The sequence below is a fragment of the Zophobas morio genome, unplaced genomic scaffold (genome assembly GCF_036711695.1).
Source record: "Zophobas morio isolate AGI-343-1 ecotype UQ-CSIRO unplaced genomic scaffold, CSIRO_AGI_Zmor_V1 ptg000108l, whole genome shotgun sequence".
Taxonomy (NCBI): domain Eukaryota; kingdom Metazoa; phylum Arthropoda; class Insecta; order Coleoptera; family Tenebrionidae; genus Zophobas; species Zophobas morio.
Genome location: NW_026972213.1, coordinates 5856617 through 5879281, shown reverse-complemented (window position 1 = coordinate 5879281; position 22665 = coordinate 5856617). Strand labels below are relative to the sequence as shown.

The 22665-nt window shown below is 33.6% G+C and overlaps 5 protein-coding genes across 8 annotated transcripts; all 5 read right to left on the bottom strand.

The window, feature by feature from the left end:
- Positions 1–614: 614 nt before the first annotated feature.
- Positions 615–2999, bottom strand: LOC135144633 (spermine oxidase-like). Of its 3 annotated transcripts, none has more exons than XM_064076674.1 (3): positions 2866–2999; positions 1759–2170; positions 615–1712 (listed from the first exon to the last, which is right to left on the bottom strand). In XM_064076674.1, exons 2-3 carry the CDS (start codon positions 2157–2159, stop codon positions 671–673), a joined length of 1443 nt encoding a protein of 480 aa, XP_063932744.1. In that variant the 5' UTR covers positions 2160–2170; positions 2866–2999; the 3' UTR covers positions 615–670. The 3 variants fall into 3 exon arrangements, with proteins under 3 accessions (XP_063932744.1, XP_063932745.1, XP_063932746.1); XM_064076675.1 differs by lacking the exon at positions 2866–2999 and adding an exon at positions 2519–2578 and having other exon boundaries at positions 1759–2423; XM_064076676.1 differs by lacking the exon at positions 2866–2999 and having other exon boundaries at positions 1759–2438.
- A 1109-nt stretch (positions 3000–4108) lies between these two features.
- On the bottom strand, positions 4109–5799 carry LOC135144660 (spermine oxidase-like). Of its 2 annotated transcripts, none has more exons than XM_064076713.1 (3): positions 5298–5799; positions 4456–5250; positions 4109–4401 (listed from the first exon to the last, which is right to left on the bottom strand). In XM_064076713.1, exons 1-3 carry the CDS (start codon positions 5747–5749, stop codon positions 4164–4166), a joined length of 1485 nt encoding a protein of 494 aa, XP_063932783.1. In that variant the 5' UTR covers positions 5750–5799; the 3' UTR covers positions 4109–4163. The 2 variants fall into 2 exon arrangements, with proteins under 2 accessions (XP_063932783.1, XP_063932784.1); XM_064076714.1 differs by having other exon boundaries at positions 4456–5258; positions 5327–5799.
- Positions 5800–11799: 6000 nt separating this feature from the next.
- Positions 11800–13927, bottom strand: LOC135144673 (spermine oxidase-like). Its single transcript, XM_064076728.1, has 3 exons — positions 13416–13927; positions 12569–13360; positions 11800–12514 (listed from the first exon to the last, which is right to left on the bottom strand). The coding sequence occupies exons 1-3, from the start codon at positions 13868–13870 to the stop codon at positions 12271–12273; spliced, it is 1491 nt and encodes a 496-aa protein (XP_063932798.1). The 5' UTR covers positions 13871–13927; the 3' UTR covers positions 11800–12270.
- A 1854-nt stretch (positions 13928–15781) lies between these two features.
- On the bottom strand, positions 15782–17621 carry LOC135144697 (spermine oxidase-like). Its single transcript, XM_064076754.1, has 3 exons — positions 17154–17621; positions 16312–17106; positions 15782–16257 (listed from the first exon to the last, which is right to left on the bottom strand). The coding sequence occupies exons 1-3, from the start codon at positions 17606–17608 to the stop codon at positions 16020–16022; spliced, it is 1488 nt and encodes a 495-aa protein (XP_063932824.1). The 5' UTR covers positions 17609–17621; the 3' UTR covers positions 15782–16019.
- A 2874-nt stretch (positions 17622–20495) lies between these two features.
- LOC135144725 (spermine oxidase-like) lies at positions 20496–22035 on the bottom strand. Its single transcript, XM_064076782.1, has 2 exons — positions 21575–22035; positions 20496–21527 (listed from the first exon to the last, which is right to left on the bottom strand). The coding sequence occupies exons 1-2, from the start codon at positions 22033–22035 to the stop codon at positions 20498–20500; spliced, it is 1491 nt and encodes a 496-aa protein (XP_063932852.1). The 3' UTR covers positions 20496–20497.
- Positions 22036–22665: the final 630 nt, after the last annotated feature.

Here is a 22665-nt window from a genome sequence, read left to right as displayed (position 1 = left end):
GATGTGGAATGTGACTGCAAAACTTGTCCAAGAAAAGTTTTTCAATGAATATCAAATTTCTGTTACCCATTCAATGATTTATGTTTCAAAAAAGCCCAAAATGCTCTACAATAACTGCACATTTTAAGTGACGAGTTGTAATAATGTAAATTTTTAATAAAATTGTAATAAATGTTGTCTAAAACACTTGCAATTTAATTTTTGAAATTTGAATGTCAACTTTGACAGCGCTGATAATTTTTTGAAGTTGTCAAAAAATTTCCACTTATTAATTTGAGCTACAAGCGTGTTATCGATGTCAAAAAGCAACCAGAACCTCAAAATTATTAAATAATTCAGTATCGCGTGATGAAAATTCAGTGTTCTTATTGGATCAAAAATATCAAAATGCAATTCTCATAATTATTCACTACGAAACAAGTCTTGACAAAGCGTCTGACGTTTTATTGATAAGTATGTTCTAATTTCAGTTGTTTCTACAACATGACCGACTTCCTTAGCTTATGCTCCAGGTCAGGTCAGGTCAGGTCAGGTCAGGTTAGCTAATGGAAGTAAAAATATAGAAACGAAATTGAAAGACAATACACCAAAAGCTTTAAACATTTAACAAAAAATCAGACAGATATAAGTGCAATTTATTCTTTTGATATGAACTGTTTTAATAATTAATTTAACTTGAACGTCCTTGAAACTCCAAAATTCTTTTCGCCTCTCGAAATCCAGTTTCGATAGCGCCATGCACTGTTGCATAATGAGTAGAACTTGTGGCTTCCCCTGCAAACAGCACCATAGGTTTCCCGTCATCATTTCGCAAGGGCTGACCTAATTCTTCTTGATACGTTAAATTTTCTTTATACTTTCCATTTTTTACGTACGAATACGCACCCTCAAAATTTGGACTGGTACACCATTTAGTCGCTATAATTGTATCAATATTTCCTACATCATAATCTCTACTTAAAAACTTATCCAAAACATACTGACACCCTCTTTTCAACACATCGTTAGACAACTTTTCAATTTCAGGTATCAAATCTCCACCAAACCACCCAATCCAAACGTTGGCATTGTGTAAAACTTGAGAAATGTCCCTAAACTGTGCGACCCAAGAAACGCCATTACTCTTTGGTCCTTCTGTGAAATCTATCCTGTTTAAATCTTCGTCACTCCAGAAAAACGAAAAAGCTCGATCTTCGCTTTTCCACCATTTTTCAGGAAAACGAATTACGACTTTCATCACGCCACCCATGTCTGTTGCCTCGAGGGCTTCTTGTTTTGACAATGGTAGTGGAGGGTGAAACAATGTGTCTTTATTTTGTTTTAACACGCCAAGTGAAGGAGTAAAAATGACGTAGTCAGCCGAGTGGCATATTTTGTCAGATGTTATGACACGAACGGTATTATTTTTTTGGTCCCAACAAATTTTTTCTACTTTTGTATTTAGCCGAATTTTATTGTGTGGAAGTTTTCTTTTGTTGGAGTCAGGGTATGATCCTATTAAAATATCTAGAAGTGTTTTATAGCCGGGTTTTTTCCAAACCAAAGATTGATCTCCTTCACAAACTATGTAGCTGCTCTCTGCCGATGAATCTTCCCAAGAAAATGTGCCTTCGACCATTAGGATATAACCTTCTGCAAATCTCACACCTTCTTTTAAAATCTGCTCATATTCTTCGTTGCTTCCATATTTCTTCAATACTGTTGAATTATACCTGAAAAAAAGTCGCTTTAGTGTCAAACTTTTTTTAAATATCTTACCTTTGCATAAAGCATTTTCCTATAGAGTTTCCTTTTGTGTTATTGTTATCAATTTCATTAATTTGATAATCGAGAATAAGAGTTCTCAATTCCTGTATGAATTCACAGTCTAATTTGGAACCGTTCGAGTAGTAAATATGTTCATCCATTGGTTCAACTCCTGGTTCTAAGACATCCAAATCTTTAGCGAGTTCATACGTAATATTATTTTTTTCTCCATGACAGTATTCCGCTCCTAGTTCAACAAACGAATCACCAAATTCCATGCTATGTATTCTGCCACCAATTCTGTCTTCGGCCTCTAGAATTAATACGTTCTCTATAGAATTTTCGAGTAGTTTAGTTCCTGCAGCAATTCCTGCAACTCCTGCACCAATTATGATCACAGATGGGTTTTTCATTTCTGTGAATTCTAAAACAAAACAAATACCTAAACATTCACGATAAATGAAAATACGTAGCAATTCTGAAAATTATCTATAGCATGTTTTTTAAATTGTACTAAGGGGAGGCTCTGGAAACAAAAAATGTAAAATGCCTAAATAGTTTAATTAGTTTAACCTCAATTTGTCTCAATGACAGTGACATTTATATAACAATCTGTGTCAATGACAATAACATGTAAAAAAATAATTAAATTATTTCACATATTTGGCTTCCAGGGCCTCTGTACACTTCAAATTTAAAAAATTATACAATAAATAGCAAGTGTAACAATTAAGATTTTAGGGATTTTGTGGGATTTTAAATATTATGATACAACTTCGTCACTTTGACATAGTATGATCGACTGAAAACGAAACTTGTGATTACAAAAGTTTATTTGTCGAACTGACTGTGCAGCTTAGATATCTTCTGATAATGAACGGATGTTTACAAATCAAGTAAGTGTCAGAATGTGTACCGCGGTTCGTGCATGATATTTGCAATCTCGTATTTCTCATTAGAAAAAGACAGGCAATAAAATTTCAGTTCAGAGTCATTTTTAACTTATTGAAGATTTACATTTACAAGGAACAAGTATTGTTAAAATTTCTAAAGAAAACTTAATGCCAGTTTATATGTTGTTCCAATAACGAATACTGATTTCTAATTAATTTTACTTACGTCTACGTTATCAGCTGTCAAGTTCACGTACTAACACACCAAATATCAAACACTACAATTAAGTACCCACTACCTATGTAGGCATCCGCGCTTGTACTAACGTTCGTTCAGCCAAAACCTTACAAAGTAGCCACAACTGATGTAAAATGAAAGCAATGTTGTACTGTATTCTAACAATGTACGATAAGAAAGAATCTCTTTTGCGTAAGTAGTGTTTAAAACACTAGGTTACCTATTAAAAACAATGCCAAACTAGTTCATAAAAAAGACAAAAAAATCAGAGTGTTAAAACAAATATGTGGCAATGGCAAAATAACTCAACTTTATAAACCTGACCTGAACTATGAAAAATTGTCGCTTCAAGTTTTAGGTGTACTCCACATCTTTTTTCCAGCTAGGAATTGCCGAAAGTGTAACTTTTCTTCCTTATAATTTGCCACTAATTTATCATCGCATATCATCCTTCTGATTAGGATTTTGCCTATAACTGTAATTTTATACCCCTAACTACGTAAAATTAGGCGATTTATGAGCTTCACATAGCCACACCTCGCGGAGCATCCTGATCGCAAAATCCCTAGCGACGTACAGGAATGGAGGACATGACCCTTGCTCTCTCCTACCCTGGACCGTGTACCCCAGTAAGAAACAGGATTTAGACTAACAGCAAATGCTATGACCAACGACAATGATAATTTTGACGGTTCTGTCTCCCCTAAATGGATAAGTGTTTAGGGTTAGATTTATTTATTGATATCACTGTATTAGTTAAAATTTCGAGTGATAAGTCAGAAAAGATGAATAATAACTTAAGGAAAATCATATAAAGCTTTAGATATCGTTAATAAATAAGTTAAGCCTAAATAAGTGAATCTCTGTCACTTGCTTTATATTAGAATTTTCATTATTGTTACCAATTTGTGCTAGAACTATGAAAAATTAAGAAGGTGAACCGTGAATTTACAAATAGTGAAACAAAAATACACATGTTGATGGGCTCTTCAAACTTTAGCACAATTCAAATTGGAAAACTGTTACTAAACTGATCTTACATTAATTACACTCGTGTGGGGACCAAAGTTTATAGCTTAAAATTATTGTCCTTTAGTAAAATTTAACAAACAAAATTTAACACACCGTTTGGATACATGGTCCAAAGGCAGCCTCGCGTAATTTTTTTCTTAGGGCAGAATTTAATTTTCAAATCGGGCCTTAACACAGGTTTTGGTAGAAATAAAAAACGTTTATATCATATCCATACGTTTATTGCCGTACTATCAAAATTTTAAAACAAAATTTTACTTAAGCAGTTCAATAATTCTTTCAGCCTCTCTTTTCCCAGACTCAACTGCACCATGAACGGTCGAATAGTGTATAGGATTTGTGGCTTCTCCTGCAAACAAAAGTACTGATCTACCTTCTTCATTAACTAACGGTTCCGCTAATTTTGCATTATGCGAAACATTGTCTTTAGAATATCCCACTTTTTCAAAAGAGTATGTTCCTCGAACGTGTGGATCGGTACACCACTGAGACCTAATAACACAGAATTTCAGCAAAGGTTATATTCACCAATAATAAACCACCTACTTTAATACCTTATCCGCATCTGTGACATTGTAGTCTTTTCCCAGAAACTTTTTAAACAAGTAATTACATCCTCTAAGAAGAATATCATCTGGAAGCTTTTCTATTTCTGGTATTAAATCACCCACGTACCATGCGATTAAAACGTTGTAGTTAGGTCGTATTTGTACCAAAGATGGAATGTTAGCTAACCAAGAAATTCCGTCCTTACTTGGCCCATCTGGGAACTCGTTGGTGCTATTAAGTAAATCTTCCTTACTCCAGAGAAACGAAATCGCATAATCATCGTCCTTCCACCACTTTGTAGGAAAATGCAAAATAATTTTCATTACACCATCGAAGCCTAAAGCATCAAGTGCCTCTTTTTTTTGTTTTGGTAAATGTGGATCAAATAATGAGTCCATCTGTTCTTTTAAAACTCCAATAGAAGGAGTAAAAATGACATGGTCAGCTATAAGCGAAACGTTATCAGAAGTTTCTACCACTACCTTACTTTTGTTCCAGGTGATTTTTGTTACCGTTTTGTTTAAGAGAATTTTATCATCTATAGGTAATTTGTCGTTTGGATTGGGGTAACTTTTCATAAGAACGTCTAGTAAGATACGGTAACCTTGATTTTTAAACACTAGGTTTTGGTCACCGTCACTGCCAACGAAGTGATTTCTGGATGCTACTTTCTCCAAAGAGAACGCACCTTCGTATATAAGAATGGCATCTTTGACGAACTTCAGTGCATCTTTAACGATTTTCTGTTTTTGTTCATCGTGGCTGTATTTCTTCAGTACACCTGAATTGTAGCTACAATTCTGTTTGTAGTTTGAAAAATATTACAAGATTTAACTTACACTTCTAAAAATGCTTGCTGCAAACTTACGCCACTACTTGCATTCAAGTATTCATCGTAACTAAAAATCGTGTTTACCAAATCTTCTGCTAAATCCGTTGCAACAACGTGTCCATTGGAAGTGTACAACTTTGCAAATGCTAATTTGCTGAGGTTGGAAGATTCCAAAACATCTAATTTTTCTAGTAGTTGATATACGAGATTTCCGTTCTCACCATGGCAGTACTGAGCTCCTACTTCTACTACACCGCCGCAAAAATCAACACTGTGTATTCTACCACCAATTCTGTTTTTTGCTTCCAATACAGTAACATTTGTAATTGAATTTTCTAGAAGAGTTGTTGCTGCCGCAATTCCAGCAGCACCTGCACCTACTATTATTACTGATGGACTTTCAGCTGCAGCAAAACTGCTGTATACTTTAAGGAACAACACCAAATAAAATAGTTGCATTTTTAGGTACGCCTTAGAAAAAGTCGTTGTATGAAATATAAAAACACGATTTAAACAAGTTGTTTTCATTTTATTATGTTAAGGATGACCTTTAAATTGAAAAAGATTAGTCCTAGCTAATCTCTTGAGCAAAATAAACAGATAAGAATTAGACATCAAGTGTAATGAAAGTTTACATTCTAATATCAATAATTGTTTTATACTGATACACAATAATTATTATCCCTACTAATAATATTATAAATGTGAATGTGAGTTTGTTTGTTACGTTTTCACGCAACAACTACTTAACCGATCATCATGAAACTTTGTACACATACTTTTGGAGGTACTAGAAGTAACATAGGATACTTTTTATTAGAAAAAATATGTATTTTTTACTATAGTTTCCAATTGACGATAATTTCAGCTGTTTAGAATTTTTCTATATTTATTTTTATTTTCGTCTGTCATTTTTATATATATGTATATGCAGTATAAAACTATTTTAATTTTCGAGGTTAGATGCCACTTTATTATTTTTTTAGTAATTTTTAAAAATTGATAATCCCAGCCAAACTATAAAATATAGAATATGGCGAGCGAAGCCGCTTGTAAAAACTAGTTATGTAATAATTTTTATGTGAAGTACTACTATAGAAGAAAAGAGCAAACACATTTTAAGCATCTAAATTTCTGAAATAAAAACCCAAACCCAATTTCAAGTTACCTCGTGACCATCAGTTGGTAATTCTTCAAGCAAATCTCAAAAGTTTTAAAATTTATCTAAACGTAGTAATAGCTCCAAAATTATAAATCAGAAATTTAATCAGAATCAACTTGTTTCTGATTTTCTAATCTGAATTTACATATCAGCGTGAACTGCAGTGGTTTTTTGTTCGATGTGTAAGGTTGTTACCCACAAACTTCTTCGTTTTACCTACTAAGAAACGCATCACTTGTAGTGTCTTAGTATTAAATACTAAATCACCTACAAGCCATGCGATGAATACTTGAGAAGTTTGGTACTTTTGGCGAAACAGAATTACGTTTCAAAGTCCAGATAATGGAAACGAGAGAATCACCTTATTTGCACATCATTGTATTTTTAGTCCAAAAATTATGGTTTCAATAGACTTTACTATTATTTGATTGTTTTTCCAAATCATTTTTTCTTAAGAGTCGTATAAAAATGACAGTTTTCTGAGAATGCAAAAGACAAAGTTACCAAATGAGCTATTTTTGATATAATAGGCAAAAAGCTTCATATATTGTTGGCACAGAATTGTTCGTAAAAACAACGGACGAATCAATGAAATTTTAAGATTTTTCTCGCATATTCTCATCGCCGAAACAAATTAGTGAAAACTTAACGATTTTTGGGGAATCCGTAAATATAATATTAAAACTAGATACAAAATGAACAGATTGTCAGTTCGTTAGGTGGACGATAGTTTACAAATCTTCAAAAGTAGCTGACGATTTTCCATTGAGAACTACGTTGTATTCATAATTATGACAAATGCAAGCCAAGGCACGTGTGCTTTTTTAACAAATAAGGAAATTCTTGTAATAACACTGTTTTGCGTAAAAAAATCTGCCGATAACCTTCCTGATTTCTAAGTAAACTATGAAAATTGAAATAATTTGTAGTTTATCTACGTTTAGATAAACGAAATTCCAGACTTTTTGCTGCAAAATTATGTTATGAAAACGTACTTAAATATTTACGGTATTGTTATTAACGATGATAATGAATACGGTGTGAAATCACCCCCCTCCCCTCTCTCGTACAGCTTTGAAATTTAAAACTGGTGATGAAAATTAAAGTGAAAAGTGGAAAAATGCTTGAACTTAAGGTGCCTTGGCATCAAGACCGCCAAAGCCACAAATTTCCAAACGTTTTTACTTTGTTATTTTAATAGATGAAAAAAATATGGCAACTGTTTCCGATACAGTTTTTTACCCACTACCCCGCTATTCTTATATTTTTGAAAAAACAGTTTTCGTTATTTAAAAAAATGAAAAAAACGTTTAAAACTTAAAACGAAATATTATCGCTAATGTTGACTGTTTTAAAAATTTCAAAAAACCATTAAATAGAATATATTTTACACTAGCCCGCTATTATTTTCGTTTCCGTTCAATTCATCAATTTTTTGTGTAAATTATAAATTAAAAAAAGTAAATTATGCAACCATAAATACAATTTTAACCATTCTCGACAAAGACGGAGACAAGTTGCTACTCCGACACGGGACTTCCAAGAACGGATTAGCAGGGGTAGCTTATTGAGCTGATAAGACCGGCAGGTACGGATACATCGTATATAAATAACCTCATTGCAAAATGGTTTTCATTTCTTACTTGCCAAGTAAAGAGAGTGTTTCATTTTAAAAATAATGGGTGTACACAGTAAAAAATCAAAAACTGTTGGTGTCAGAAGAAAAAGCAGAAAACAGATGATGAAACATGTCCATGCTAGAAGGAGGTAAGCTCTTTTTATACTTATAATAAATTAATAGTTGTTAAGACTCGGTTTATAGAAAGCGAATTAAAGTTAATTCGCGATTAACTTTTAATAAAGATCCGTTGCTAGGCAACGTGCATGTTTTAGCCAATTACGGGTTCACATTCTACATTTTAATCCTCGGTTAAATTAATCGACGATATTTATTAGTTCGCTTTGTATAAACCGGCCTACTTAAATGATTTAGATTTATTTGATCATAGATCTGTTAATGAAAAAATGTAGTTCTACACTGATATTGATATTGATATCAATACATTGATATCTTTAATGTTCAATATAAATCATTTCTAATTACGGTTCTTTTAATTTAAAGTAAGAAGTATATATCACCAGGTACTGAACTGCAGGTAGTTCGGATAAACGTATTATTAGTAAACAGACCTATCATGAGGATTAGTTTGTCCTAATAGCAATGAACAATAGGCGCAACCCTTAGTACCTGGAAAGCTTCTTACAGAGATTATAGCTTCTGTTATTATTCATTTCTATTACTTTAAAGTTAGTTTAACTGCTCAAGCGCTTAGTTTTACTGCACCAGCAGAAAGCTGCAATAATTCAATAAACCGTCACAAAAAAAACATTTATTTGTAAATTGTTACAAATTAATATTTGGTGTTTTTTTATAGAGCAGCCGAAATCACCAATCAAGATGAATATTTGGAAAATGAACTAGCTCAGGAAAGTAATGAGGAATTTCCGGCATTGGAAGTGGAGAAAGATATTTCTTTTCCAAAAGAAAACATAAAAATTGAAGGGCGACGAATGGTGGATATACAACATTTGTGGAAATCTCTACAATCGCTGAAACATGTCGGTTTTGGTTGCGACTTCTACGACATCGAAATTGTTGGAGAAAAACGTCAAGGTCTAGCAAGCACGTTTTTTACCAAATGTCGTGTGTGCAATTTCACTAGTAACTTCACTACCAATGATGAAAGTGACAAAGAAATAGACATAAATAAGAGTGTTATAGTAGGTGCATATGCCTCTGGAATAGGTTTTTCACAATTGTGTGATTTATTTGGGGCCATGAATTTTCCGAAAATGTCACATCACACATATAAGAAATTTGAAGAGAAAATTCAGGATGTTACGAGAATAGTAGCGGAACAAAATTTTTTAGAAGCTGGAAAAGAAGAAGCAAAATTAGCTGTCGAAGCTGGAGACGCTGATGACGACGGACTTCCTATTATTACAGTAATTGTAGATGGTGCTTGGTGCAAAAGATCATACAAGTCAAATTACAACGCTCTGTCTGGAGTTGCTTGTATTATAGGGGCTCGTACGAAAAAAATTTTATATGTCGGCGTAAAAAATAAATACTGTTTTACATGTGACAGAACCAAGTCACGTCCATCAGCTCCAAACCATCGATGTTTTAAGAATTGGTCTGGTACAGCAACATCTATGGAGTCAGAAATCATTTTAGAAGGATTCCAATGTTCCCTTGCAACACATGGAATAAAATATGGTAGAATTATTGGCGACGGGGACAGCAGTGTCTACAAAAAGATTCGTGATAGTAAACCATATGGACCACATTTTTTTATTGAAAAAATCGAATGCAGGAACCATATCCTAAGAAATTACTGTAACAAGCTGCGTGAACTATTTAAGTCTGCAAAGATTGACATGAAACTTCGTCTTTTTTTGCAAAGTAGTATACTACGACTACGTACTGCCATTGTTTCTGCGCTTCGGTATAGAAAAAATGAAAATGGAGCATCATACTTATACACAAATTGAAAATTTAAGGAGTGACATAATAAATGGCCCAAAACATGTCATGGGACATCATGACGGTTGTAAAGATAAATACTTCTGCAACGGCCAAAAACCAGGAGAAGTCGATTTATACGAACAATTTAGAAAATGTGGAGTTTTTGAGGAATTTAATAAAGCTCTTGCTCGTGTTGCCAATAATGCAAGTAGTTTACTTCACGATGTTGACAACAATTTAGCCGAAAATTTTAACAGCATAGTTAATAAATTTGTTGGAGGAAAGCGCATAAATTTTTCACTTTCAGGAAGCTATGAAACCCGGTGTTATGCAGCTGCACTAGAGTTTAATAAAAAATCATTTATTTCATCTGTTGAGAGATATTTCAATAAGTCTGGAAAACTTGGAAAATATACGTCAAGTCATTGTGACAAAAAAATCGTTACAATTCCGAGAAGGCCAAGAACCAAAAATAAAACATTCCACTCTGAGGATAATGATTACGGAAGTAATGCTTACGAGACATTTGAAGACAAAAGTACCGAGGAATTGGAATTATTGAAGCAAGGATTTTTGGAAGGACTGGACAAAAGCGATTTAGACTTTGTAGAGGAAAATACACGAGGACAACGACTAAATCCGTTATGGATGAAGGAAAGATCAGTTCGTCTGACTGCAAGCTACTTTGGACAAGTGTGCAAAATGAGATCTACAACTTCTACTGCCAATTTAGTGAAAAACATTTTGTATGCCAGACCTTCAAATACTGCTCCGATTTTACATGGAATTATTAACGAAGAAAAAGCTATTGCTGCGTTTGAGAAAAAATGCTCTCTAAAAGTTGAACCCTGCGGTTTATTTATAGATCAAAATGAAAGATTTTTGGCTTCTTCACCAGATGGAATTATTGGGAACGACGGAATAATGGAAGTGAAATGCCCTTATTCAGCCCGCGACTACAGTGTAAAACAGGCTGTTAGCAAAAAAATTATTTCTTACTGCACAATTGATAAATTTAACAAAATAAAATTAAAAACAAATCACAGGTATTATTTCCAAGTACAAGGTCAGTTGCACATAACTGGACGAAATATATGCTATTTTGTAATATATACGAATAAAGATGTGCACTGGCAAATAATAAAAAGAAATGATACTTTTTGGCAAAATTTTATGGCGGTGCCGTTACAACGATTTTATATGTCAGCACTGCTTCCTGAAATTTTAGACTCGCGAAAAAGAAGAAATTTGCCGCTGCGAGCAATTAAATCCTCGGATTTATAAAAAAAATGTGCGAAGTAAAATTGTATATAGTCTAAATATGTATATTTTTTTAATTTGCCTAATTTTTAAATAAAATGTTAATGTGTGTTTCAATAGATTCCTTTAGCCCGATTTGAGTATGTATAAGTATATTTATTGAAAATCAAAGAATTGCAGTAATTTGGTATGCGAAATTCGGCACAGACAAATTTCTGAGAAGTCTTATCTCAAATCTACTTACAAACCCTCCCACTGAACATAATCCGTAATCCGCAAGCGAAAAGATGCAGGTAAAAGCATAAAGTATAGAGGGTTGCAGTATCCATAGTACAAATTAGTAACACTCGAGTGCATTTCTGATCTGAGTGCCAAGGCACCTTAAGAAGGGAACTGACAAATGTCTGATTACAGTACTGTTTATTAAAATTTACAACCAGACACCGTGATACTGCATTTTAAAACTGTTTTCTCTGAATTTGTAGAACTAATACACCGAAAGTATATTATTACGATGATCGGTGATTGAAATCGGCGTGGGTTAAACGCAACCATTTATTTCTTACTAACTAAAATTTACACGACCGACTGGACAGCGATTATGTACAAAATAATTCCGGCGCAACTTGGCTGGACTCTGTCTTGACTTCACTGGACTCGACTCGACGGAATTGGTCGAATAATGCTCGACTTTGCAGGGTTGCTTTATTTTATGTTTGGAGTCAATGAAGACAAAACAAAATATATGTGTGGATGAAGAAAATTTTTAAACGTGGAGCATATAATTTCGAAGCAGTAGAAAAAATCAATATTTGAATAGAATTAAAGTGGGTGGTTAATTTTTAACGTTTATGAATAAACAAAAGTTTACTTTTCTAAAAAGTAAAACGTGGCTGTAGCACTGAGCCAAAAAATTCAACTCTGGACCAGCTGCCCCAAGACCAAAAATTTGAAAAAGAATTTATTTTTTATTATGATCCATAGAAAACATTTTTATATCATGTATTAATCTGAGAGGGCCTGGTAAATCTATTTATCATTGTGTAACTGTATGATTCTTTCTGCTTCCCTTATTCCGGTTTTTATAGCACCGTGAACTGTTCCATACTGTGTTGGATGCGTAGCTTCTCCAGCAAATAAAACAGCAGGATGCCCTTTACTGTTGAGTAACGGTTCTGCCAAGATGCTTTGAGGAAAAATATCACTTCTAAAATATTCAACTTTTTCATGTGAGTACGTTCCCAAAAAATTGGAATTTATAGCCCATTGAGATCTAATAAACAAAAAAAACATTTATAATGAACAATATCAAGTATCAGATACCTACCTGATAATCCTGTCAGCGTTCGTAATGTTATAGTTTTTTCCCAAAAATTTCTTGATTAGGTAGTTGCACCCTCTAAGAAGCACGTCCTCTGAAGATTTTTCAATTTCAGGTATTAAATCACCCACGGCCCATAACGAAAACACATTAGGGTTATGTGGCACCTTTGACAACATCGGAATGGAGGCCAACCATGAAATTCCATTCTTACTTGGCCCATCTGGAAATTCATTTTTAATGTTAGGCAAATCTTCTTTACTCCAAAGAAAGAAAAAAACAGAGTCATTTTGGTTCCACCATTTTTGTGGAAAGTAGATAATAATCTTCATAATTGCATTGATGCCGATAGCTTCGAGGGCATTTATTTTATTTTGAGGTAAATCTGGCTCAAATAAAGCATCCTTTTCAGCTTTCAACACCCCCACCGATGGCGTAAAAATCACATGATCTGCTTTCAGTGAAGTGTTGTTAGCACACTTTACTTCTATTTTATCGTTGTTCCAAATAATTTTTTCAACTTTTGTATTCAAGACAATTTTATCGTCAATTGGAAGTTTTTCGTCAGGGTTGGGGTAACCTTTCATTAGAATATCTAAAATAATGTGATATCCTCGGGTTTTCCAAGTCATGAAGCCACCTTCACATTCGATAAAATGTACTTTCGCTGGAAGTTGATGCCAGCTGAATATACCTTCATCTAATATTATTACATTCTCGATTAATTTTATACCATCAGTCGCTAATTTGAGTTTTTGTTTGTTATTTTCATACCTGCTGAGCACAGTTTTGTTGTATCTGAAATTTACGTTATACTGAATTTGAAATTTATGGTTTAATTATTAGGAATTACTTGGATAGAACGGCATCTCCTAGAGTAACGTTTTCTGTATTGGTAATGTTTTCTACATAAGATCTATAAACTGCAACCAACAACTCTTCCTTTAATTCTGAATCTGTCGTAGAACCATCAGACAAATACACTTGAGAAAATTCTCCGGTGTACGGTTCCAAAAGGTCTAAATCTTTTACCAATTCGTAAGCGATGTTACCTTCTCGACCATCACAATACTCTCCCCCTAAGTCCACATAACCGTTGCCAAATTTAACGCTGTGTATCCTACCACCGATTCTGTTTTCCGCTTCCACGATTTTAATGTCAGTAATTGAGTTTTCTAGTAGTTTTGTTGCTGCTGCAATTCCTGCCGGTCCAGCACCTATTATTATTACCGAGGAACTTTTGGCCAACACATTGTTGGTTCGGCTCAAGAGGAAGAAAAATATGTATAGCGTCTGTCGATATATCATTCTGATTCTTCAATTAACATAACAACACACACAAAACTGTTTTGGTCGTAATTATTTTGAGATCGTTATTTATATCTACTTAATTATTAATCAACTAATAAATAAAAGTTTTTAATTATCATGCTTGGATATAACCTTGTAAAATTTCGACCAGTGTTATCAGTTGATTTAAATTTTGTAAAAATTCAAATAATCTGAAGATGTGTTTTTCAAAAAGGTGTAATAAAACAAGTTGAAGAAGAGTTTAAGAAATAATAGATATTTATTTTCAAACGTCATATAACTGACACTTATATGACGGTCTTACCGGGGTTTAAGAGTCATTTCTATGACACCGTGTTTGAGCGGCGTATAAGTACTGCTTATACTCCGCCGGCGTATAAATATAGTTATTTACATTACAAGCTGCGTAAGGAAACTTTTTTGTCGAGGTGGATTTGACGGGCCGAGGCAACGCCGAGGCCCGGCAAACCTCCGAGACTTAAGAAAGGAGTTACGCAGCGTGTATTGTATTACGTTTTTTCTGCTACCGACACCAGTAACACTAAAAAGTAATAATTCTAGTAACTAAAAAATATTTAAGAAATTATCAGGAACTCATTGAACGTATTCATTTCCGTAGCAACAAGATAAAAAAATTTGTTTACAAGTGAAGTTTTCTAATAAAAAGTAGTTGTTCAAAGTGAAAAATGAGTGATTCAAGTCATTTACAGGCTATAGAAGAAGCTGCCAATATTGCTTGCGCATGTCTGTTACCTGAAAAATCGAAATTCCGTTATAATGAAACTTACAACTTACAACGCATTTTCAATTTGGTATACATCACGAAACATTCAAGATGTTAATGAAACCGTAAATGTTTGGTTATTTTAAGGAAAGATCCGGAGCCCGCAAGTCTCCTAGCAGTTTATGGTGTGAATATTCAATGCTGAAATTAACGTCGTGTCAGTTCTTCTGTTTGTTACCTCAATTATATAAGAAAATGTTGGAAGCTCATGCAGTTGATGAAAATGTGACAGTTACTAATTTTGAAATAACTTCAAATAATAATCCTTTAATAAATATTACTGAGTGTAGTGTTACAGTTAATATTAATAAATAATTATAAAAGAAACTATTGCTGTAAAATGAAATTATTGACATTTCTCTGACATTCTACTACTTTCATTACTTTTTTGTCCTGGCAGCGTAAGTAACACTTACGCCCTTAGTAACCTACTTACGGAGCTAGCAACGAGGTTGCCCTATTTACTTCACTTACGCTTACATCAGTGTCACTGGAGCAATAAGATTCATTTACGCTATCGGTAGCAGAAAAAAGCATTTATACTCCGCCGGAGTATAAATATGTGAAAATCATAGTGGTTGTCAACCATAGTAACCATGGTAAGTGAAATCAAGGCAATTCCTTAATGAAGCAAGAAGATAAGAAATAATCATTTCAAAAGAAGATTAATCGTTTGAAAATAAAATATTGTATTTCATTCGGAGTTTAAGTGACTTTATGTGACTTTATGTTTTCTATTTATACTCCGGCGAAGTATGAGTAGTACTCATGCGCCGCTTAAACACGCTAAATAAAAAATAAAAATGACACTTAAATCCCGGTAACACCGTCATATAAGTGTCAGTTATATGACGTTTGAAAATAAAACTAATTTACCCAAAAAAATAAAGCGTTTTTAATTTCCAACTGCAATCTACTCAATGGCCAAAAATAGTCTGTATATAATAATATATTTTTAAGAAATTTTCAATCTCATTTTCAAATATGAAAATGATATTGAAAATCTCTTAAAAAAATCTCTACATTCACTAAAAATGAGTATTAAGTATATTGTATAAATTTTTGAAATTTGCAGTTTTAATAGAAGACACGAATGTATTCACTATAATCTGAAAACTTTTTCAGACCGTCTATGTAGATACACAGTTTTAAGTATGTAATTTGAATCAACGAAAAATCTCTTAATGCTTGTAAAGTAACGAAATTTCATTTTGACAACATTATTGTTATTAATAAAAAGGCTTATTATAAATTTAAGGAACACTTTTAGGAACTTTAAAATTCATACTTATACAAAACAAAAAGAAAAATAATGTGTGCGATGCGTATATAACAAAAATTAAACTTATAGACTTATAACTTTTATTTTTTGAGGTCCATTATTCTTCCTGCTTCTCTTAATCCACTGCTAATAGCACCATGCACGGTTGAATACAACGTAGGATGTGTAGCTTCTCCAGCAAATAGGACTATAGGCTTGCCTTTATTATCAACTAATGGTTCCGCCAACTGTGCTTGGTACGAAAAATCCTCTTTAAAATAACCAACTTTTTCGTAAGAATAGGTACCCAAGAAATTTGGATTTGTGTTCCACTGAGATCTAGCAACAATCACATAGGTAATAAAACAAATTATTTAGAAACTCTAACCTTACCTTAATATTTTATCCGCATCGGTGACATTGTAATCCTTGCCCAAAAATTTCTTAATCACGTAATTACATCCTCTAAGCAGTACATCTTCTGAAACCTTTTCAATTTCAGGTACTAATTCACCACTGACCCATACGACAAAAACATTAGCATTATTTGGAACTTTCACTATGGCAGAAATAAATGAAGCCCAAGAAACGCCATCTTTTCTCGGTCCATCTGGAAATTCGTCAATAATCTTAAACAAGTCTCGCTTCCGCCATAAGAAAAAGAAATTAACATCATCGTCCTTCCACCACTTCTGGGGATAACGTATAATAATCTTCATTATACCATTGAATCCAGTAGCTTCAATTGCGTTTAATTTTTCTTTTGGTAAAGATGGTTCAAACAAAGAGGCTTTATTTTTCTCTAAAACTCCTACAGACGTGGTAACTATCACATGATCTGCTGTGAATGAAGAATTATCAGAACACCTGACTACCACACCGTTGTCATTCCAAATAACTTTATTAACTTTTTTGGTTAAGAGAATTTTGTCATCAATTGGAAGTTTTTGGTCAGGATTTGGGTAGCTTTTCATAAGAATGTCCAAAATAATGCGATATCCGCCACGCTTCCAGGTTAGTGCTTGGTCACCTTCACATGCCGTGTAGTGTCTTCCAGCCGCTGGTTGTTGCCAGGTGAAAGAACCTTCATGCATGACGATTAGATCTTGTAACATCTTAATAGCATCTGTAGCAACTTCAAGATTTTGTTCTTCGTTAGTGTATTTTTTTAATACTGTCACGTTGTACCTGAAACCATTAATTAGAGAACGAAAATGACTTAACTTAAAACGTACTTCTTCAGAAAGGCATCTCCCAAACTCGCGTTGCCGGTGGTATCCACATCGTCGTAAGTATTTAAGGTAGATTTTAATTCTAAAGCCAGTTCGGAATCGATGGCGGAACCTTTAGAATCATAGATCTTGTTGTTTTCAGAGCTTAAAGGGTCTGAGTGCTCTAACAGACCCAAGTTGTTTGCTAGTGTAAATACAATATTTCCTTTTTCTCCGTGGCAGTATTCAGCACCAAGGTCCACAAAAGTGTCGCCAAATTCCACAGTGTGAATCCTGCCACCAATTCTGTCTTCCGCTTCCAGAATTGTGATATTAGTAACGGAATTTTCTAACAGTTTTGTTGCCGCAGCGATTCCTGAAGGTCCTGCACCCACTATTATAACTGAAGGGTTTTTTGCTAGTGCGATATTGAAATTATACACAAGAAACAAAAATAAGTACACTAGTCGCGACATCATAGCGAATACGGACACTGATTTCAAATCAGTGATATTAGTCTAATATTAATGTGTAATATTTTTATTAAATTTATGTAATTTAGAGATAAGTTTGTTTTTAATATTTATAAGTTATCACATTTTGTGGTGATAAAACCTTTCCTATGAGTACAACAAAATAAATAAGTTTACATCTTGTCGTATTGTATATTGTTTTTTTGTGCATTTAGCGAAACTTTATACCAGTCACTGGTGAGACTGATAACTAAAAGTCACTTAAAAATGTTTCAATTTTAACTTCTACACGACATAATTCTGATAATCTTCCTTCAATAATTTTCATCTAGTACATTCATCAGAATAAAGCAATTGTGGACAACTTATTATACAGGATCATCTGAAATGCTGCCTACACTTAGACTAGCTTAACATGGACAATGATTAGTGATTACGTAAGACATGGTGAATAACAACACCGTTGTAGACATGTCATTTTGGTTTCTTGGGTCGGTATAATAATAATAATAATAATAATAATAATAATAATAATAATAATATATTTCGTGATAATCATTACAAAAAATGTTTCACATGTCCGTAAACTTAAATTTAATAAACTCCGATGTACAATAGAAAACGTTATTAATTAATAATTCTTTGACAACTTTACAAAATACATTCTCAGGTAATTCTTTTAATGACACTGGAAGTACATTAAATAGTGTAATACAATAATACCGTAGAGCTGTTCTTGTTCTCGTTAATCTTTGGAAATCTGTTTGTAGCCATTCTTTATATCTTGTTTGATGCTCATGGTCCAGGGATCTAAACTGATTTGGATTAGCTTTCACATATCTAAGACAAGCATAAATATAAGCTGATGGTAGTGTCATAATACATAAATTTTTAAATGATGCCCTACAGTCATCTCTATAATTTAACCCGGCTATAATGCGAATACATTTTCTTTGGATAGCAAATAATTTTAACAAATGATGAGAATGACCCCATACTAAAATTGCATATGATAAACAGTTATGAATATATCCAAAATAAGCTGCTCTTAATGTTGTTTGAGACACAACTAGTCGTAGCCTGCGAAGTGTGTAGATTCTTTTTGATACTGATTTGCTCAACTTAACAATATGTTGTTCAAAAGTCATTTTTTTATCCAATATTATCCCTAGCATATTAATTGTTTCCTCAACAGTATCCAGCTCTCGTAAAGAAAAATATAGTCTTTGAGTCTTACTCTCATTCTTGCACAATTTATTGGACAAGAACCAAGTATTGATTTCATTCTCTGCTTGAGTAATTTCGTTTATTAATTTCTTTACATCCTGATTACTACCCGCTAGTGTCGTGTCGTCTGCAAACAAAATAAAGTTCGTCATGAAAGAACTGCTTGGTAAATCATTGATGAATATTAGGAATAGGATGGGACCCAAGACAGAACCTTGAGGAACACCATATCTTATTAATTGTCGTGTTGAGTTTACGTTTTTATAATTAACATACTGATACCGATTTGTCAAATATGATTTTAACAATAATAGACTTGAATTATCGAATCCATAAAGTTCCAGTTTTTTTAACAGTAAATCATGTGCGACATATAGGCAGTTTATACATACTGCAGTAGTGAAGTTCTTTTGAATCATATGTATAAATGCGGTAAACGTTGTGGTGTCCCGATTTAAAGAAATAAAAATAAATTTCGCGCTAAAAAAAAACAATGCCGCGAAATCACATTTAAATAATATAAAAATAATTTCAGTAACGTAGGCAATCACTCATGCTTAAGAAGCGCGTTACACAGATTGGGGGAAGCCCACCCTGTTAGGCTGGCAGTTTAGGAGTTTGGAATAGTGCGCAAAAAGATTTTAAAGGTGTGTTGCGAGTGTAAACACGTGTTAAAAGTGGTAAGCAGAGTTTTATTGTAATATCACCAAAGGGCAATTTTTTAAACAAAAATGAATCGCATGTTTGTATGTATATGCGTGATATGTAGTTTACTTTCGGTCCACAAGGATGTAACCTGTGAACACTTTTTTGAAACGTGCAGTATGTTTATATAGCTGGCTACTTTGCGAAAACAGGGTAGGGCGTATAATATGCGGCAAATTTTTTAGGCGTAGAGATGTGGTCTTGGTGTATGTTATACCTGTCAATAGAATAAAATCATCGAGGACAGGTGACTGATTATGACAAAAACCATAATGTACGTACAAACATAACGGCAAGATTCTAACTAGAAACGGGTAAAAATAGTTCAAAAGGCTCGATTATTTCTCCCACTCCTAATTAACCTTGCCAGTCCAGGGTCGCGTGACCGAACATGCAGCGATGGGCTAAGCGAAACAATAACATCGCGCGCTACTGAAGGAAAGTGGTGGGAGTCGCATGGCCTAAAACTGCATCTCTTTAATTATAACTTAAAAAAAAACTTCATGTTTTTAACGCTTTTTCTAAATAGAAAAATACAAAATGTGTTTACTGATTCTTAATACAAATATATATATGTAACATAAATGCTGCAATGATAATAAGTGTGTTTTTCAACAATTTGGTTTTTACATAAAATAGAAAAACTGTTCGATTTTTTAAAAAGAAGAAATCTGAAATTGCTAACGAAAGTTGTATTGCATACATATTAATATGACTCTTAATTTGATATAAAGGGTTTTTGCATAAAATATTTTGCACAAAATCATAGAATTTGTGACAATATTAAGTCATCTTAAATAGCGTTGTTAGATTTTGATCTGTTTAAGCGCATAACAACGGCTAATGAACAAGAATGCTCTTGTCTGTTAAATAATATGTAAGACACGCTATATGCTTTGTAATACTTTATATTTTCATTGTATGCTTAAAAATGTACAGAGTGACATTTTGTCTCATTACAAATTACTTTGCTTCATTGTGGATTTTTATTATTCTTTCGGCTTCTCTATATCCAGTTTCAATTGCACCATGAACCGTTGAATAAAAAAAGGGATGAGTGGCGTCACCTGCAAACAACAAAACCGGCCTTTCCGATTCACCTTTTAACGGTTTTGCTAATTTATCTTGATGCGACCAGCCTTTTCTATAATAGCCTCTCCTGACACTGACATAACCTCCTTTGAAATTATCATTAGTGGCCCAAGACGTTTTAAGAACTTGATCGATTTCCGTAACGTTATAAACTTTCCCTAGAAACTTCTTCAAAACATACTCAACTCCGGATTTCAGAATATTTGAGGGCTGTTTTTCGACTTCTGGTACAAGGTCGCCACTTACCCACGCTGCCCACACATTCCCACCAATTTTTCCAAACTCTTGAATGTAGGTGATCCAAGATAGACCATCGAGCGTTGGACCCTTTGGAAAATCTATAGATCTTAAGTCTGCGTCTCTCCAAAAAAAGGAAAAGTAGTCGTCAGAATCGTTCCACCACTGTACGGGAAAATGGACAAAAATTTTCGCAACTGAGCCAAAATTGAAAGCTTCAATGGCGTCGTTTTTCCAAGAGGGTAAGTTTGGGTTAAAGAGATTAGTTTTTTGGTGTTTCAGAACACCTACGGACGGGGTAAAAATCACGAAATCTGCTGTGTAAGTATTTTGGGAAGTGTAAACTGTGACAGTTTCATTGCCAGTCCATTTTATTTCAGTTACTTTATTATTTAGAAAAATCTTATCGTCAATTGGTAGTTTTTCTGAAGAGTTGGGATAATTCTTCATTAAAATGTTGAGGATAGTTTTGAAACCAACGCCTTGGAAAGCTAAATCCCATGCCCCTTCTAGTTCTTTGTAGTCATTGTCAGCAGCAACATCAAACCACGAGTACGATCCTTCTAGTAACTGTACATTGCCTGCTGCATATCTTAAACCTTCTTTGACAATTTCCGAAATAGTAGAGTTATGCTCATATTTCTTCACCAACATGGATTTGTATCTGCAAATGTGAAAGTCAAAATTGTTGTTACATGGTTTTAGTCTTACCTGTCTATCATAACTTCTCCTACAGACATTCCATCTGTTCCACCATTATCACCGTCATCATTCGGTGCGTAATAACCAAAAATTGTTTCTTCAAAATCACGACTTAATTCAGTGTCCATTTTAGAACCATTCGAATAATACACAATATTTTCCAGGGTTATGGAATCTGATTTTAAAATGTTGTAGTTCTTCGCAAGGTCGTACACAATATTTCCTTTTTCTCCATAGCAGTATTCGGCCCCCAAATCAACAACTTCTCCACAAAACGTGGCGCTGTGAATCCGTCCACCAATTCTATTCTCTGCTTCAAGAATTGTAATATTCGTAATAGAATTTTCCAGGAGTCTTGTAGCTGCCGCTATTCCTGCGGAACCAGCACCAATTATTATCACCGAGGGAGCTTCCGCCAGAACATGATGGCAATAACACAAAAGAATAACTAGATGGTAACGCGACAACATCATGAATTGCCACTAAATGCTAATAATGCCGAGTGATTATGTGTGGAAGACTTTGGAGGAGGATAATTTACGGAAATGTTGCATAACTGTGGAATAATTGTTAATAATTTGCACGGTTATTACAATATTCACATGGTATGGGTTGAAAAAAACCTCTTTGTTTTGTATTTTGCACTGATGTAACCTTCATGTAAGATGGTTATGACTGAATCCGTGTGTTATATATACAGGATGTCCCACTACACATTTCATTGAAAACATTTTTGACGTAGTCTGCTAGAACTCACTTATAAGGTTATAGTTCGTAATTATTTTCAAATATCTAGGATGTTTCACTTGAAATTTGCACACTATAGTGGCATTTTTAAACATAACAGCCTATATATATATTTTTACAGATTTAGACAAAAAAGTAGTAAAAGAAGTAATAACAATGGCAGTAGACAAAACACTGAAAGAAAAAATAGAAAAAAAGAAAGAAAGAAAGAAAGAAAGAGAAAGAAAGAAAGAACTACTGAATCTAAAAGAAAGTTCACGCGATAATACGAATTCTAAAAGTTTTGAACAAATAATTATTTCGGATACAAGGCCCAAAATGTATGTTTGGGAGTATAAGTATGAGTGGTATTG

Bases quoted from the DNA above. Each gene is read 5' to 3' on its own strand.
- LOC135144633 (XM_064076674.1), bottom strand. From the start codon at position 2,159: ATGAAAAACCCATCTGTGATCATAATTGGTGCAGGAGTTGCAGGAATT. The intron at 1,713-1,758 runs GTAAGATATTTA...ACTTTTTTTCAG, and splicing joins GGAAAATGCTTTATGCAAAG to GTATAATTCAACAGTATTGA.
- LOC135144660 (XM_064076713.1), bottom strand. From the start codon at position 5,749: ATGCAACTATTTTATTTGGTGTTGTTCCTTAAAGTATACAGCAGTTTT. The intron at 5,251-5,297 runs GTAAGTTAAATC...ACAGAATTGTAG, and splicing joins CAGCAAGCATTTTTAGAAGT to CTACAATTCAGGTGTACTGA. The intron at 4,402-4,455 runs GTAGGTGGTTTA...CTGTGTTATTAG, and splicing joins GATGCGGATAAGGTATTAAA to GTCTCAGTGGTGTACCGATC.
- LOC135144673 (XM_064076728.1), bottom strand. From the start codon at position 13,870: ATGATATATCGACAGACGCTATACATATTTTTCTTCCTCTTGAGCCGA. The intron at 13,361-13,415 runs GTAATTCCTAAT...CGTAAATTTCAG, and splicing joins GGAGATGCCGTTCTATCCAA to ATACAACAAAACTGTGCTCA. The intron at 12,515-12,568 runs GTAGGTATCTGA...TTTGTTTATTAG, and splicing joins AACGCTGACAGGATTATCAG to ATCTCAATGGGCTATAAATT.
- LOC135144697 (XM_064076754.1), bottom strand. From the start codon at position 17,608: ATGATGTCGCGACTAGTGTACTTATTTTTGTTTCTTGTGTATAATTTC. The intron at 17,107-17,153 runs GTACGTTTTAAG...TAATGGTTTCAG, and splicing joins GGAGATGCCTTTCTGAAGAA to GTACAACGTGACAGTATTAA. The intron at 16,258-16,311 runs GTAAGGTTAGAG...GATTGTTGCTAG, and splicing joins GATGCGGATAAAATATTAAG to ATCTCAGTGGAACACAAATC.
- LOC135144725 (XM_064076782.1), bottom strand. From the start codon at position 22,035: ATGTTGTCGCGTTACCATCTAGTTATTCTTTTGTGTTATTGCCATCAT. The intron at 21,528-21,574 runs GTAAGACTAAAA...TCACATTTGCAG, and splicing joins GGAGAAGTTATGATAGACAG to ATACAAATCCATGTTGGTGA.